This window comes from Salvelinus alpinus, chromosome 16, assembly GCF_045679555.1.
Source record: "Salvelinus alpinus chromosome 16, SLU_Salpinus.1, whole genome shotgun sequence".
Taxonomy (NCBI): Eukaryota; Metazoa; Chordata; class Actinopteri; order Salmoniformes; family Salmonidae; genus Salvelinus; species Salvelinus alpinus.
In genome coordinates, this window is record NC_092101.1 from 48,460,908 (window position 1) to 48,479,068 (window position 18,161).

At 42.5% G+C, this 18,161-nt stretch overlaps 1 protein-coding gene and 1 long non-coding RNA gene across 3 annotated transcripts in view; one reads left to right on the forward strand and one right to left on the reverse strand.

Annotated features, from left to right (window-relative positions):
* The window catches only part of atf6 (activating transcription factor 6), a 124,525-nt gene extending 106,761 nt beyond the window's left edge, over nt 1–17,764 (reverse strand). Inside the window, exons 1-6 of one of the 2 annotated variants that reach the window (XM_071346491.1) lie at nt 17,508–17,764; nt 11,458–11,537; nt 10,299–10,359; nt 10,039–10,136; nt 9,193–9,313; nt 8,627–8,830 (exon numbers count right to left, since the gene is read on the reverse strand). In XM_071346491.1, the coding sequence (XP_071202592.1) occupies nt 8,627–8,830; nt 9,193–9,313; nt 10,039–10,136; nt 10,299–10,359; nt 11,458–11,537; nt 17,508–17,604 (661 nt within the window). In that variant the 5' untranslated portion in view covers nt 17,605–17,764. The remainder of the gene's footprint in view (nt 1–8,626; nt 8,831–9,192; nt 9,314–10,038; nt 10,137–10,298; nt 10,360–11,457; nt 11,538–17,507) is intronic. The other variant, XM_071346492.1, reaches the window with a different exon arrangement.
* LOC139541631 (uncharacterized) lies at nt 413–6,890 on the forward strand. The gene is made up of 5 exons (XR_011668374.1): nt 413–1,240; nt 1,819–1,879; nt 2,155–2,238; nt 6,441–6,504; nt 6,631–6,890. It is a non-coding gene; the product is annotated as an uncharacterized lncRNA (long non-coding RNA).
* Nucleotides 17,765–18,161: the final 397 nt, after the last annotated feature.

An 18,161-nucleotide genomic window follows, 5' to 3' on the forward strand; every position in this document is an offset into this window, starting at 1 on the left:
TTCAGTTTATCAACCGGCTAATTGTCTAGAATTAGGTGCGCTAGATTAGGGTTGGAGGGTAAACCTACAGGACGGTAGCTCTCCAGGAAGAGGGTTGGAGAGCCCTGATCTAGAGAGAATGTTCTATTCAAACTCTAAACTAAAAATGGGTTTTGATTGTGGTTCAAATTCACATTCAAGACTACAGAGGTCAGATATTACAGTGTTGGTTTAGTCCCGGGCAGACTGTGACATAACTGTTTGTATTGGCCCAGACTCAGCTGAGGTAGAAGATCAGGAAGAGGATCTGATTGGTAGGTCTGAATGAAACACAGGCTGGTGGGCCGAGGTAAGGAAACACTACTAAAACATTGACTCACAAATGATTAAACACAGATCCTAAAAAGAGGGTCAACGAAAGTAGAGATAGGGTGACACCTGCTGGCCAACGATACACAACACCCTCCCAAACTCTCACCCAAAACTTCCCTAATGCTTTACAGATCGACTGCCCCTAAAAACCAACGTGGCATTGATATGAGTCAGAAACATGTATTATAGTGTCATAATTGACTACAGAGTGTAAATAGGAACATGTTTGGTCATAAAGGCAGTCTAAAACTGAGTTTGGAACCTCGTCACAACGAGTAAATTAAGGTTGGGTTTTTATATACAATTATGTCAACATATCATGCCTCCTTTCGCCAAGCTCCACGTGCAAATTGCCCCTCCGCTCAATGTGCTTCCTATTACACTGGCCGCGTTGAACCGACAATGGACCACCACGTCAACGCGTGAAAGAATGGAGGGAAGATCACCCTTCTCAAATCAAACAGTAAACTAATCTGCTCCGCTTGGTCATGTTGTCTACAAGCAAGCTAGTTGCATCGTCCAGAAACATACATCACTTTTCCATAAAATAAGTGTTTAAATTGTAAAACTAGTTTTCACTGGGAAGGCAGATAACACGTTATCAAAAGCAGTCACTTCTGCATGTGAAAACACTGAATCCTACTCATCACTCCACGTGATTATTATTTGTTTTGAGCCGACTTTGCCGTCGGCCAGAGCGGGAGGCAGCCCGGTTCCAAACCGAATGCAATCACTTTTTACCCGGTTCAAATTCCTCCCACCGGGGTAACCCGGGACAGAAAAATAAACCCATAGAATAGGGCTCCGTCTCCCCCAAAACGTTCAAATCAAAAGGATCAACTGCCGTTTGAGACTGAACATCCCTATACGGATTGACCAACCAGTGGTGGTGAGTATACCGGTTGCTAGACTATAGACTGCTGGTTATGTATATTTTGATCATCTTTAACTCTATCATAGTTGACGTTAGCTAGCCAACTAAGATTGAGGGGACCCCTGTATTTTAACTAGCTAACATTAGCATCGGTAGCTATTTTTGACAAACTTTGCTAGCTGTTTCCTACTATTTATTTGCCTACTTTAGCAATGTCATTGTATTTCCATTCCACTCTAAATTAGTGTAATTTAGACGAAACAGTCACATTAGCCTCTGAGGAGCAACCCATGTCTGGAGCACAAATAAATATTGGATGCAGCGATGTTAGTATTAGCTAATTTATGTCTGACTAGGACTACAACAGTGTACTGGCAGCAACAAACTCAAACCAACGCAGGGCCATAGCAGAACATGTCACCGTTGGTTGCACAGTGTAACAGCGTTACCGGTCTGAATCTAATCCCATCTGGAGCCGGTCAGTCTACATCTGTAAATCATAGAATTAGTTTACAAACGAGATTACGTTATTTCTCAAAATATGTTTATAATTGAGGGATGATGACAATCGTTGATCCTGTTTTTCCTGTTAGACCAAGTGTAAGACTGATCCCCGGGTCATGAACGGATGCCGGGATACCAGAGAAGCAAAAGGTGGGTATCATAACATGTCCAGCAATGTGATTGCAATAGTTTAGCGACCTCCAAAAATAATTTCATTCACTGTTCACTTGCTATTTTCACAGTTTGTCAGGCAAGACCTCAGAATAAAAGTGCTTCTACACCTGCATTGCTTGCTGTTTGGGGTTTTAGGCTGGGTTTCTGTACAGCACTTTGCGATATCAGCTGATGTACGAAGGGCTTTATAAATACATTTGATTTGTTATGCAACACAAGTAACCTTGTGACACCTCCTCTGCTCTTGCCAGTCTCCCTCAACTCCTATGAAAAGGACACGCTATCATGAGGCCTCTGATAGTGACCCGAGTTACTGCCCTGATCAACAACGACAGGTAATGTGTGTTATGTAAAAAAAGAAAGAAAGTTGTATTCAAAACTACCCAGGTTGATAAACTAGTAGGCTAATTCTCCAGCCAAGCAGATACAACTAAGTATAGTCATTTTGGTTGGGAAGTGCATTAGCAAAAATATTAGTCCTTTCTTTGCAATTTACCACTTGGCTGTCCATTATATCACGCTGTCACACCACCTCATGAGATTGCCTGCTGCAGTTGTTCGAGAGATGTCCAGTTTTCAGCCGAACATGCAGCATAGAGAAGACCAGCAAGGGGGCTCATCAGCATCATGCAGACATGCCCTAGCTGTGAGCATTCCTATAAATAGATCAGTCAGCCACATGCTGGCAAGTATCCTGCAAGCAACCTTCACCTGTCAGTGGCAACAGCTTTCAAAGGCTCATCATTTGTATAAATACAGAAGGTAACCCACTTCATTACTTTGACACATTAGATCATTTATGTAAACTGCTTATTTTCTACATCTTAGATGCATATAATGTCCAGAGTATTACCTAGTAGACCCAGGACGATACCAGTATCGTGGCACTCATTAGTAATCGTGGCACTCATTAGTAATCGTGGTAAGGGAACAAAACGTGGATTTAACTTCTTTAGGAAAACAGCCCTAATGTTGCAAACAGACATCATGATGTCATCCAGAGTCACATGTATCTATAGCAACAATACTTTACATACAGCAGGTTAAAGGATTAAAGAGTTCGGTGTTTTTCGTGTTTAGATTTTTGCCATGGAAAATATATTGCGATAATGGTACCGTCTCGGCCCTATAACCTAGCCTAGTGGAACCAGCCTGATCACTGTGTTCACTATATAACTATGCATAACTATTTACCCCCCCAAAATCAATACTTTGTAGAGCCACCTTTTGCAGCAATTACAGCTGTATGTCTCTATATGCTTAGCACATCTAGCCACGGGGATTTTTTCCCATTCTTCAAGGCAAAACTACTCCAGCTCCTTCAAGTTGGATGGGTTCCGCTGGTGTACAGCAATCTTTAAGCCATACCACAGATTCTCAATTGGTTTGGGGTCTACTAGGCCATTCCAAGACATTTAAATGTTTCCCCTTAAACCACTAGAGTGTTGCTTTAGCAGTATGCTTAGGGTCATTGTCCAAACAGGTTTCCCTCAAGAATTTGATTGTATTTAGTGCCATCCATCATTCCTTCAGTTTCCTAGTCCCTGCCGATGAAAAACAGCCCCACAGCATGATGCTGCCACCACCATGCTTCACTGTGGGGATGGTGTTCTCGGGGTGATGAGGTGTTGGGTTTGCATCAGACATATTGTTTTCCTTAATGGCCAAAAAGCGAAGTTTTTGTCTCTTCTGATCAGAGTACCTTCTTCCATATGTTGGGGAGTCTCCCACATGCCTTTTGGCGAACACCAAACTCGTTTGCTTATTATTTTCCTTTAAGCAATGTCTTTTTCTGGCCACTCTTCCGTAAAGCTCAGCTTTGTGGAGTGTACTGCTTAAAGTGGTCCTATGGACAGATACTCCAATCTCCGCTGTGGAGCTTTGCAGCTCCTTCAGGGTTATCTTTGGTCTCTTTGCTGCCTGATTAATGCTTTCCTTGCCTGGTCCGGGAGTTTTGGTGGGCAGCCCTCTCTTGGCAGGTTTGTTGTGGTGCCATATTTTCAATTTTACAATGTATTTAATGGTGCACCGTGGGATGTTCAAAGTTTCAGATATTTTTTTATAACCCAACCCTGATCTGTACTTCTCCACAACTTTGTCCCTGACCTGTTTGGAGAGCTCCTTGGTCTTCATAGTTCCACTTGCTTGGTGGTACCCCTTGCTTAGTGGTGTTGCAGACTCTTTGGCCTTTCAGAACAGGTGTATATATACTAAGATCATGTGACACTTAAATAAAGTCTACCTTTGTTCAATCTAATTAATTATATGACTTCTGAAGGTAATTGGTTGCACCAGATCTTATTTAGGGGCTTCATAGCAAAGGGGGTCAATACATATGCACGCACCACTTTTCCGGCGTTTTTTTTGTCAATTTTTTTTCCATTTCACTTCACCAATTTGGACTATTTTGTGTATGTCCATTACATGAAATCCAAATAAAAATCAATTTAAATTACAGGTTGTAATGCAACAAAATAGGAAAAACACCAAGGGGAATGAATACTTTTGCAAGGCACTGTAATGTCCAGGGTATAACCTAGCCTGGTGGAACCATCCTGATCACCATATAATGTCCAGGGTATAACCTAGCCTGGTGGAACCAGCCTGATCACCATATCACGTCCAGGGTATAACCTAGCCTGGTGGAACCAGCCTGATCACCATATCACGTCCAGGGTATAACCTAGCCTGGTGGAACCAGCCTGATCACCATATAACGTCCAGGGTATAACCTAGCCTGGTGGAACCATCCTGATCACCATATAACGTCCAGGGTATAACCTAGCCTGGTGGAACCAGCCTGATCTCCATATAATGTCCAGGGTATAACCTAGCCTGGTGGAACCAGCCTGATCTCCATATAATGTCCAGGGTATAACCTAGCCTGGTGGAACCAGCCTGATCACTGTGTTCCCATATAATGTCCAGGCTATAACCTAGCCTGGTGGAACCAGCCTGATCACTGTGTTCACCATATAATGTCCAGGGTATAACCTAGCCTGGTGGAACCAGCCTGATCTCCATATAATGTCCAGGGTATAACCTAGCCTGGTGGAACCAGCCTGATCACTGTGTTCCCATATAATGTCCAGGCTATAACCTAGCCTGGTATAACCTAGCCTGGTGGAACCAGCCTGATCACTGTGTTCACCATATAATGTCCAGGGTATAACCAGCCTGATCACTGTGTTCACCATATAATGTCCAGGGTCTAACCTAGCCTGGTGGAACCAGCCTGATCACTGTGTTCACCATATAATGTCCAGGGTATAACCTAGCCTGGTGGAACCATCCTGATCACCATATAATGTCCAGGGTATAACCTAGCCTGGTGGAACCATCCTGATCACCATATAATGTCCAGGGTATAACCTAGCCTGGTGGAACCATCCTGATCACCATATAATGTCCAGGGTATAACCTAGCCTGGTGGAACCATCCTGATCACCATATAATGTCCAGGGTATAACCTAGCCTGGTGGAACCATCCTGATCACCATATAATGTCCAGGGTATAACCTAGCCTGGTGGAACCATCCTGATCACCATATAATGTCCAGGGTATAACCTAGCCTGGTGGAACCAGCCTGATCACTGTGTTCACCATATAATGTCCAGGGTATAACCTAGCCTGGTGGAACCATCCTGATCACCATATAATGTACAGGGTATAACCTAGCCTGGTGGAACCATCCTGATCACCATATAATGTCCAGGGTATAACCTAGCCTGGTGGAACCATCCTGATCACCATATAATGTCCAGGGTATAACCTAGCCTGGTGGAACCATCCTGATCACCATATAATGTCCAGGGTATAACCTAGCCTGGTGGAACCAGCCTGATCACTGTGTTCACCATATAATGTCCAGGGTATAACCTAGCCTGGTGGAACCATCCTGATCACCATATAATGTCCAGGGTATAACCTAGCCTGGTGGAACCATCCTGATCACCATATAATGTCCAGGGTATAACCTAGCCTGGTGGAACCAGCCTGATCGCTGTGTTCAACATTCTATTTCACTTCACATTTTATGATCTCTGACGTGAAATAGAAATGCAAAGGCAGTGATCAGGTTGGTTCCACCAGGCTAGTCATAACCACCATAGATAATGTAATCAGTGTGTGTGTGTGTGTGTGTGACCAACCAGTATCTTTGAGGGCCCAGGTGCTAATCTACACTGCTATGCCCATCAATCGGGGCTCTGGCAAAGACTTTATCTCCAGCGTTACCTCTTGCCTGCTTTCCAACGGTCGTCAATGGGGAGAACAGAATTAGGTAAATTTAGTCTGACAGGTTTAAACTTCAACATAGTATCTGTTTGTGTGTCATATCACCTATCCCTAACTGCCATTGGTAATAGAACAGTGACTGTGTGTTCACTGATGCATGAGATGCAGAGAGACCTGGCACTCAACACATCCACTCAACACGTCCACAGTGAGGTGATTACTAATAACACAGTCCAGTAATAGCAACACCCTTTTCATTCTGTGTGTCACTGATGAACTCTGCCTACTGTATTTCTACAGCTGGACTGGAGATGCTTTTGCCAGACGGCAGCCTCAGTCGTTTGATGGGGAGACCCATAGTAGGGTAGGTTTTATCTGACCTGTTCAATCTTCAACATAGGATATGTAATATCTGAAACACAAACAGGTAATAACTGCCATTGGTAATAGAACAGTGATTGTGTGTGTGTGTGTGTGTATGTGTTCACAGAAACATGTATGGAGCCAGGACATGGAGACTTGCAAGATGATGTGATGAAGTCCAGACAGACGGGCTTGATACTGATGTTTCTGAATGGAGAGAGACCTGGCACTCTGACAGACAGGCTTGGTACTGATGTCTCTGATACTGATGTCTCTGAATGGAGAGAGACCTGGCACTCTGGCAGACAGGCTAGATACTGATGTCTCTGAATGGAGAGAGACCTGGCACTCTGGCAGACAGGCTAGATACTGATGTCTCTGAATGGACAGAGAGAGACCTGGCACTCTGACAGACAGGCTTGGTACTGATGTCTCTGATACTGATGTCTCTGTATGGACAGAGACCTGGCACTCTGACAGACAGGCTAGATACTGATGTCTCTGATACTGATGTCTCTGACTGGAGAGAGACCTGGCACTCTGACAGACAGGCTTGGTACTGATGTCTCTGAATGGAGAGAGACCTGGCACTCTGGCAGACAGGCTAGATACTGATGTCTCTGAATGGACAGAGAGAGACCTGGCACTCTGACAGACAGGCTAGATACTGATGTCTCTGAATGGACAGAGAGAGACCTGGCACTCTGACAGACAGGCTTGGTACTGATGTCTCTGATACTGATGTCTCTGTATGGACAGAGACCTGGCACTCTGACAGACAGGCTAGATACTGATGTCTCTGACTGGAGAGAGACCTGGCACTCTGGCAGACAGGCTAGATACTGATGTCTCTGACTGGAGAGAGACCTGGCACTCTGACAGACAGGCTTGGTACTGATGTCTCTGAATGGAGAGAGACCTGACACTGACAGACAGGCTTGGTACTGATGTCTCTGATACTGATGTCTCTGAATGGACAGAGAGAGACCTGGCACTCTGACAGACAGGCTAGATACTGATGTCTCTGTATGGACAGAGACCCGACACTCTGACAGACAGGCTAGATACTGATGTCTCTGAATGGAGAGAGACCTGACACTGACAGACAGGCTTGGTACTGATGTCTCTGATACTGATGTCTCTGTATGGACAGAGACCCGACACTCTGGCAGACAGGCTAGATACTGATGTCTCTGAATGGAGAGAGACCTGGCACTCTGACAGACAGGCTAGATACTGATGTCTCTGAATGGAGAGAGACCTGGCACTCTGACAGACAGGCTTGGTACTGATGTCTCTGATACTGATGTCTCTGTATGGACAGAGACCCGACACTCTGGCAGACAGGCTAGATACTGATGTCTCTGAATGGAGAGAGACCTGGCACTCTGGCAGACAGGCTAGATACTGATGTCTCTGAATGGAGAGAGACCCGACACTCTGACAGACAGGCTAGATACTGATGTCTCTGAATGGAGAGAGACCTGACACTGACAGACAGGCTTGGTACTGATGTCTCTGATACTGATGTCTCTGAATGGACAGAGAGAGACCTGGCACTCTAACAGACAGGCTTGATACTGATGTCTCTGAATGGAGAGAGACCTGGCACTCTGCAATAAAAATGTTTGTAGACGCTTACTTGTATTGTCTTTCTTAATTATTGAAATGAATGGTATCAGTCAATATCGGGAGGGAGAAACGCTGTGTATTCTGCACCAGGATCCTGGAACTCCTGTTTGTGGTACATTGCGTTGTGCCTGGATACATCCCTTTGCCGTGGTATATTGGCCATATATCATAAACCCCCGAGGTGCCTTATTGCTATTATAAACTGGTTACCAACATAATTAGAGCAGTAAAAAGAAGTTGTCATACCCGTGGTATACGGTCTGATATACCACGGCTGTCAGCCAAATCAGCTTTCAGGGCTCGAACCACCCAGTTTCTAATTGCTATTATAAACTGGTTACAAAGATAATTAGAACAGTAAAAATAAAATGTTTTGTCATACCTGTGGTATAGTGTCTCATAACACGGCTTTCAGCCAATCAGCATTCAGGTCTCCAACCACCCAGTTAATAATATGTATTATAGTGTAGTGAGTGCAGTTTTAAACTCACCTATAGGTGGCGCTGGCTGTATGCTGACAGGGGCAGGTTTGACCACAGCACGGTGAGGCACCAGGGTGGTCTGCAGGGGCTGGATGATGATGGTCTGGAGAGGGCCCGCGGCGTGCTGGGGTACAGCTGTTACAACTGGTCTGGGCTGGATCGACACCTTGGGGGTGAGCTGGATAGGCCTCTTCACTGCCTGGGCTGGCTTGACTGTGAGACGGATCATAATTCATAACTGTTTCCATTTAAAAAAAATTGAGCTTTCTTCCCCCTCCAGATGCCATTATATGTATCATCACAAAATATTTGGTCCATTGAAAGCAGGGCGAATGGAATTGAACCAATAAACATCTGTTGTTTGGTTGTACTAATGTTTGGCTTGAGTCGTCATAGTTTTAATGGATCGGAAAAAGTAACAAAGTCAATCAATAACATATTTCCAAATCAGAAACAGACTAGCGAGGGAGAGTGATACAGTATTTTCACTGAAAGCCAATGTAACTACAGGAAGAAATGGCAGCCTGATATGAAAGAAAAGGAGGATGATGATGAAGGAGAGGTGTCTGTCTGACCTCGCGTGGCCTGACTGGTCCTCTTGGGGGCCCTCTTGGCCAGGGGGGGCTCTGAGAAGCCGCTGGACTCGGAGCAGACAGAGGCGGCAGGAGAGGGCTGAGGAGATAGGGCTAGATCATCCTGTAGAGGGCAGCAGAGAGAGATGGGCCATCATGCTTCACTGCTGTATGAGGTTTTACATTACCTCCTGAAGATCCAGTGTTCCATGCATTTAGACACAGCGCACCACCACTGCTAAATTGTGGCCACCACTGCTAAATTGTGGCCACCACTGCAAAAATACAAAAATATTTTTGTGTTATAATGTCGATTGTATATATGGCCAAGGAAGACCCCATCCACCGCCGCCGAAAATCTTGCTAAAAGGAACTACAAAGTTCTTGAAGACTGATGCCTTTGGCAACGTCCAAAATATCTTTGAGGTGTAGGCACAAATGTCCTTGATCATAATGGCAGGAGAAATAAACAGTGTGCAGTGTAGATCTAACCCTAGTCCTCTTTCTGACATGCTGTGAAAACAACTGCCTGCTACATTATGTTAATATGGCCAGAGTTGTCATCACCTCATTTTAATGAGGGGGCGGGGCCACACCTCTGGCAGATGGTGGACAATTAGTCTGACAAGGTGCTTCAGACCTTCCTTAATGAGGTGCTCAAGTGTGTGTGTGTGTGTGGATTGCGAAAGCAGATGGCAGAGGTAGCAACGTGTGTAATGGCACCATGTGTGGCGAAAACACACAAACTAACACAGATGGGCCTAGACGCACACTGGAAATAGGCACATCAAACACATAAATGCAAAACGACCTACAGTGAAACACACTGGAAAGAGACAGGGGACTTACTTGTATGGAGTAAGGTGACAGGGCCTCTCGGGATGCAGGCGAGGTGACAGAGCTCATGGTATGGGCAGGAGAGAGAGAGTCCACACTCAGATCCCCATCTGCAGACAAGGACACAGAGCTCATGGTATGGGCAGGAGAGAGAGAGAGTCCACACTCAAATTTACACGAGAGAAATACTGGTACTGACATGTTTAAACTATTTTTGTCCAATACAATATCACCTTATACCATAGACCTGATTAGACCGGTATTAGACACACCTGTGTCAGTGCTCCAGGGAGGCAGGTCCATGTCAAAGTCAATGTCAGGGGCATCGCCGGCCTAGAGGGTTAAACAGAGCACACACACAATCACTGTACTTCACATAATGATGGTTCACTGTGAATCTGGTCTGTTACGATTTTCTAAAGTGGAACTGACGGTGTTTTAGCAACATTAAATTTTGTGGGAAAAAAATCTGTTCATATACAACCCCAGGGAAGAATATGACGCTTTTTTACATTTTTTAAAAACATTTTATGACAATGGAGCATTTAGATATGGTCATTCATAGAATGTTTGGAAATTATGTATACTAAAGGCATTTGTGAAAATTCTATAGCAATATGTAGAGTGGGAAAGTGACCGTGCGTTGGTACAATTAATAGACACTGCAGTAAATAAAACCTAATGGAAAAACAACAACATCTGTCTTGTCCAGTACCGGAGTCTACACAGACCGTTGTGCCATAGCCAATCAGAGCTACAGCAGGCCTATATGCAAATAAGCCATTTGCCACACGGGCCTGCAATCATTTACTATAAACACTAAAAGGGCTGGGCGATATATCTTTCTCAGGAGGGGAGTCGGCCAATCACCCACTTGTCCAATGACAACATCCTCCCAGCAGCTAGCTAGCTAACATTACACTCCATTTTTTTTTTTTGCTTGGTAAATAAATAGCTAACTAAATAGATAAGCTAACCTATTAGCCATGGTACGACTGACCTGTGATCATTGCTAGTTTGATTGTATTGATATTCCCAGCTTTTGTTACATTCATCTGTTTTTACCCAAAAAGATTGAGTCTTTGAAACTGAAACAGTGCATTCCCTAAATAGCTGGAGGAACCAAACAATGTTAACAGGCCAGCTGTGATTTACAACCTGATAGCAATATTTGTGGGACTTCCCAAGATATTTATTGGTGAATTATATGAATCGTGCATTGAACCACATCCATCTATTCTGCCAACAATGCCTTACTCTATAATCAAATAGAACCTATTGGTTTTGTAGCAGAAACTGGGAATTTGATATTTTTTACTGATATTATGATTGTCTGTTTGTTTCATATCTGCAAAGTAGTTAAAACGCTTGTCAGTTCCACTTTAAAGGAACAGTGTTGCCTCGAGTGTGTCTGTGTAGTCCTGTACTCACATATCCCACGCACTCCAAGGCCTGAAGAAGTTCGTCTGCATCTCCAAGGTTGTACAGCTCGTCAAACAGGCTGATGTCTGCTTGAGAGACACACACACACGTCTGATTTAACAGTAGCCTTACATGAAAACAATACAGTAGCCTTACATGAAAACAATACAGTAGCCTTACATGAAAACAACACAGTAGCCTTACATGAAAACAACACAGTAGCCTTACATGAAAACAATACAGTAGCCTTACATGAAAACAATACAGTAGCCTTACATGAAAACAATACAGTAGCCTTACATGAAAACAACACAGTAGCCTTACATGAAAACAATACAGTAGCCTTACATGAAAACAATACAGTAGCCTTACATGAAAACAACACAGTAGCCTTACATGAAAACAACACAGTAGCCTTATATGAAAACAACACAGTAGCCTTATATGAAAACAACACAGTAGCCTTACATGAAAACAACACAGTAGCCTTACATGAAAACAACACAGTAGCCTTACATGAAAACAATACAGTAGCCTTACATGAAAACAACACAGTAGCCTTACATGAAAACAATACAGTAGCCTTACATGAAAACAATACAGTAGCCTTACATGAAAACAATACAGTAGCCTTACATGAAAACAATACAGTAGCCTTACATGAAAACAATACAGTAGCCTTACATGAAAACAACACAGTAGCCTTACATGAAAACAATACAGTAGCCTTACATGAAAACAATACAGTAGCCTTACATGAAAACAACACAGTAGCCTTACATGAAAACAACACAGTAGCCTTACATGAAAACAATACAGTAGCCTTACATGAAAACAATACAGTAGCCTTACATGAAAACAATACAGTAGCCTTACATGAAAACAATACAGTAGCCTTACATGAAAACAACACAGTAGCCTTACATGAAAACAATACAGTAGCCTTACATGAAAACAACACAGTAGCCTTACATGAAAACACAGTAGCCTTACATGAAAACAATACAGTAGCCTTACATGAAAACAACACAGTAGCCTTACATGAAAACAATACAGTAGCCTTACATGAAAACAATACAGTAGCCTTACATGAAAACAACACAGTAGCCTTACATGAAAACAACACAGTAGCCTTACATGAAAACAATACAGTAGCCTTACATGAAAACAACACAGTAGCCTTACATGAAAACAATACAGTAGCCTTACATGAAAACAACACAGTAGCCTTACATGAAAACAACACAGTAGCCTTACATGAAAACAACACAGTAGCCTTACATGAAAACAACACAGTAGCCTTACATGAAAACAACACAGTAGCCTTACATGAAAACAACACAGTAGCCTTACATGAAAACAACACAGTAGCCTTACATGAAAACAATACAGTAGCCTTACATGAAAACAATACAGTAGCCTTACATGAAAACAACACAGTAGCCTTACATGAAAACAATACAGTAGCCTTACATGAAAACAACACAGTAGCCTTACATGAAAACAATACAGTAGCCTTACATGAAAACAACACAGTAGCCTTGCATGAAAACAATACAGTAGCCTTACATGAAAACAATACAGTAGCCTTACATGAAAACAATACTTTAGTTGCCTTCGCCAAAGACTAACTACCATTTTCATCAAAGGCTGGTTTAACAGATGTCTTGACCTGTTTCAGATAGTTATCCACAACGTCAGGTCAGACAGTTAATCACAGTTTAGCCATATGGGGCTACATATTGTAAACGGCTTCTTTTAGGTCATAGATATGCCTATTCATTTATTATTTACACATTGTTAATGCATAACTGATGGCCCACTTGTTTAATCAAATTAGTAAACGTTCCATTTACGTTTTCCTGTTTGTAAGGGCTCCCGAGTGGCGCAGCAGTCTAAGGCACTGCATCTCAGTGTTAGAGGCGTCACTACAGACCCTGGTTCGATTCCAGGCTGTATCACAACCGGCCGTGATTGGGAGTCCCATAGGGTGGCGCACAATTGGCGCAGCGTCGTCCGGGTTAGGCCGTCATTGTAAATAAGAATTTGTTCTTAACTGACTTACCTAGTTAAATAAAAACATTAAAAAAAAAAAATTGGAATGTGCTTTAAAATGACTAAAACCAAATCTAAACTGTGTAGACATAATGGATCTACATTCATAGTACATTTTCTTGAAATGTCCAGTTCACTAAAAATCACAAAAAAATAACGCTAGACTGTCACAGAGCATCAAAGAATAAAAAACAATGGATAGAGGACTATTTTTTGTTCATTTTGACCATGAGGAAACATAACCAATTTTCACTCGTTGAAGAGAATGCTTCTGGGCTGTATCATGTTATCTCCTCTCTCATACTGACTCTAGTCTGTCCTGAAGAACCACTACACTCACTGGGAGTCTGGGCTGCATCATGTTATCTTCCCTCTCATTCTGACTCTAGTCTGTCCTGGGGATCCACTGGGAGTCTGGACTGTATCATGTTATCTCCCCTCTCATACTGACTCTAGTCTGTCCTGGGGATCCACTGGGAGTCTGGACTGTAACATGTTATCTCTTCTCTCATTCTGACTCTAGTCTGTCCTGAGGAACCACTGGGAGTCTGGACTGCATCATGTTATCTCCTCTCTCATACTGACTCTAGTCTGTCCTGAGGAACCACTGGGAGTCTGGGCTGCATGATGTTAGCTCCCCTCTCATTCTGACGCTAGTCTGTCCTGAAGAACCACTACACTCACTGGGAGTCTGGACTGCATCATGTTATCTCCTCTCTCATACTGACTCTAGTCTGTCCTGGGGAACCACTGGGAGTCTGGACTGTATCATGTTATCTCCTCTCTCATTCTGACTCTAGTCTGTCCTGGGGATCCACTGGGAGTCTGGACTGTATCATGTTATGCTGCACAGAAGTTAACTCACTTGATTAATGCAACACGGCATGTAGAAATGTTGAAACTGTTCATTACTGTTCGCAAAACAATGTTCCATTAAAGGCTAGAACACTTTACAATGCAAGAAGATACCGGTAGCTTCCAGCTTTATAGGCTAGCTTACAGCTGAAGCTAACATCACTTCACTACCCTATTACCTTGTTTGTGATACACACAATAACGCAAAATATTGCTGGGATTACAAAGCGGATTGTCACCAAAAACTTTATTCGTTCACTTTGTCTCCCCCAGTCAAGATCATCTTTGCTCGAGCGTCGAACAGACTGTGTGTAAATGTCATGGGTCTCAAAGCAGCAATCAGCAGTAGAAACAATAACAAAACCCGCATCCCCGCCCCTGGTACAGTGAAAAGCTGAGGGATGTGGCTGGAGAAATGTAAACACAAATTCATAGACAGAGCTATGGATGCAAGGACTGACCATCCATGATATCAAAATGATATTTTTAACCATGTTTTGAGGCTATATAGTGTTTGTTTACACCGTTGGATTAAAACAAGCTTGTATTTTGGGTTCTGATGGGGTATGACACTTGAACTAAGCTCATGAGGCATTTATAAGTTATATTCTTTAAGACTCAATGGATACATATCAAACATTTATAAGTCCAAAAATTGATGTAGCAACTGCTGATTGCCCCTTTTAAAGAGACGGTGCACACTTTTATAAAAAGAGATTGCTTCTTCTAAGCAAATATTGTTGATCAGCATAATAAAATAATACCCAAATGGAAGAGAAACAGATTTATTTTCATCCATGAAAAATCAGCCAGAACAAGCTCAATAACTCAATGCATGCACACAGTCCTATTGAATATGCATTCACCTGTATTGTGACTAGGCCTAGTAACTCAATGCATGCACACAGTCCTATTGAATATGCATTCACCTGTATTGTGACTAGGCCTAGTAACTCAATGCATGCACACAGTCCTATTGAATATGCATTCACCTGTATTGTGAATAGGCCGTGGCTACATCTTGATTTACCCAGTTTATCAACAGACTACAGATTTACTATTCAAACAAATTATTACTATTATGTGGTTAGAAACATTGTATAATTGATTCATTCATGAATACATAAAAAAAACAAATTACTAATGTAATGAATGATATTGAAATCAAAAGATCTGTCTGGATCAAGTGCCGTTATGTGACTTTGGCTGATACGCCTTATTTTGCTTGCCCTGGTATCATTTTGGTGTTGTTTTGGTAGATTATCGTGATGGTATCGAGTATTGTGATACTAAAAGGTATCGAAGTCAAAATTCCAGTATCGTGACAACACTAGAGCCTACATGTTACGCATCGATCACACCGACAGCGCTGTTGCGTTTTGGTACACCAGAAGTCCATTCTAATGAAACGCTACGTTTTCCTTGCAGCATTGCGTTGCAGAGGCAGTTCCAGTGCGTTCTGTGTGGTGCGTACGTTGGATTTATCGAACGTATGCATCAAATTGTACGTGTAGACGGCTTGGCAGAAATGGCAGCAGAAGGTGAATGTTGAACTTTTGTTGCACACAAATCCAATGATGCTGTGTACCATTTTGCACAATGACCCTGTAGGTGTGAGAGAGGTGAGTAAGCATTTCACTCTTGGATTCTAAAAGGGCTTAGGCTAGCCTGGCCCATCCACATATGTATATATTCTTATAGTTTACTTAGATTTGTGTGTATTCGGTATTTGTTGTGGAATTGTTAGATATTGCTGCACTGTCGGGAACTAGAAGCACAAGCATTTCTCTACACTCGCAATAACATCTGCTAACCATGTATGTGACCAATACATTTGATTTGATCATGACTCTCAGTTCCATTACATAACACATAAGAGTCATTGGACCAAGGTATCTTCTGTATGAGGGAGTTGTGTTAAGAGCCCCTACGCTCGTTACAGCGTATATTTACAGAAGACAGCCGTAAAACAAAGCCACCTGTGGAAATTAGCTGTCTAGTATGCTCTGAACACCTGTGTGCAACTGAAAAAGGCCACCAGAAACGTGTTGTCACTGAAAAATTAAGTTGGCTGCAACTGTGATAAAGCCGGTTAAAACTGTGTACAGTAAGTGTATATTTTGCATTAGTGAAATTATTTTGATGTGATATTAAAGTAAAGGGCTTTATGTTTCTAGTTTCTTGCCGCCAGAGCCAGTCTACCTCTGAAAATAACGTAAAGTTCTTGAACATTGAGGCAAAGATTTTTTACAACTAACCCAAGCAAGACCACACAGCATGTCGTTTCCAATGGGAGCAAATTACACCAAGTGGGCAGAGACTAGAGCCGATTGGCGCGTTCTAGCATGTATTTGCATATTTCCGTTAGGGAAGGCCTACTCTGTGAAGTGCAAGTACACTCCTTCTAAACAACGCAATTTTTGGGAAACTTTGGCAAAGGGTAAAGTCTACAAACATGTGTCCACTCTGTTCGTAATAGATTCTAGTTTTAGAAACAGAAAACTGCACTAAGATCAAATGTTTAATCGATGAGTAAATAAGCAGAATGTCGGCCAAAAATCCATCTCGCTCCATCTTGGTAGCGATTGGAAACGCCAACCGGATGCTTCACATTTATACATCCGGTCAAATATCTGTCTCAATGTTCTATCTTTGCTTAAAATGTAACAGTTGCCTCCTTAAGAGTACATTTTGGGCTAAGGCTAGCCATATCTATGACTAAAAGGAGAAGACTTTTTGCTATCCATTTTTTTTGTATCTCTTCTCGCGAATTCATAACCCTACCCCCCTAACAGGCTAGCTAGTACAGGGCAGAGATAATAGTTACAAATAATTTAACTTAGATTGTAGAGAATTCAGATTGTAAAACGTTCTCTTTTTAGACATGGCAACAGCTACAAGTGGGCGATAGCGGTTACTGACTTGAGGCAGTTAAGTAAACATTAGCTAGCCAGCTTGCCAAATAACTAGCTAGCTACCATGTTAGCAACAAGCAGGCAAATGAAGAACATTCATTCGATCGACTATAACCATCGTAAACACAACCAACATGTTGACATTTGTGGTACACATTTCCGAGGAGTAAGTGTCTCTCTTTAACGCTACACTAGCTAGCTAACGTTAGCTGTTGGCAAGTGACGCTTGCTTACCCCACTCGCCATCCTGGTCGATGGACATGGTGCCAGTTTCACTGTTCATCATTTCTTGTTCTTGAGTCTCGAAGTCTAACATTAAATCGGACGACATCCTTCCTCGAATACATTAGTAACCGATTTTAAAGAAATAGGTTATAGTTTATTCTAATAGGTCAAAAGGCTTAGCATCGGCTGTACATGTTGCTGGTTCGTATTCACAGATAAATGTTCTTCCTGTTCTACGAAAACAAGATACACGTCTTGCTTTACCGTAAATCTACGGCTCCCGAGAAGGTTATATAAATCCCTCGGTGGTTGTAATGACGAGATACACCATGAGGTTGCAGCAAAGCACAGGTTCTAAAAAGTATAATTTTCCTCAACCAGTGGGTGCATACAATTAGCCATATCCGTCACCCCAATTTAAAACAATTCTTTATATTACTCCTAAAGTGAAGGGGACAGATATTTTGTCAACGATAGGCTTAGGGTTAGAAGGGCATCATTGATTTAGTAGGGTTAATGTATGCAGAGAAAGCTGACGTTCTGATTTAATCGTATAGTGACTTTTGGCCTCTATTCATGCCTTTAAATGAAAAACACAACTACACCCCAAAAACACAATTATTCACCAGTTCCACCCCAGTGGCAGCCTCAAATATGTTTCAA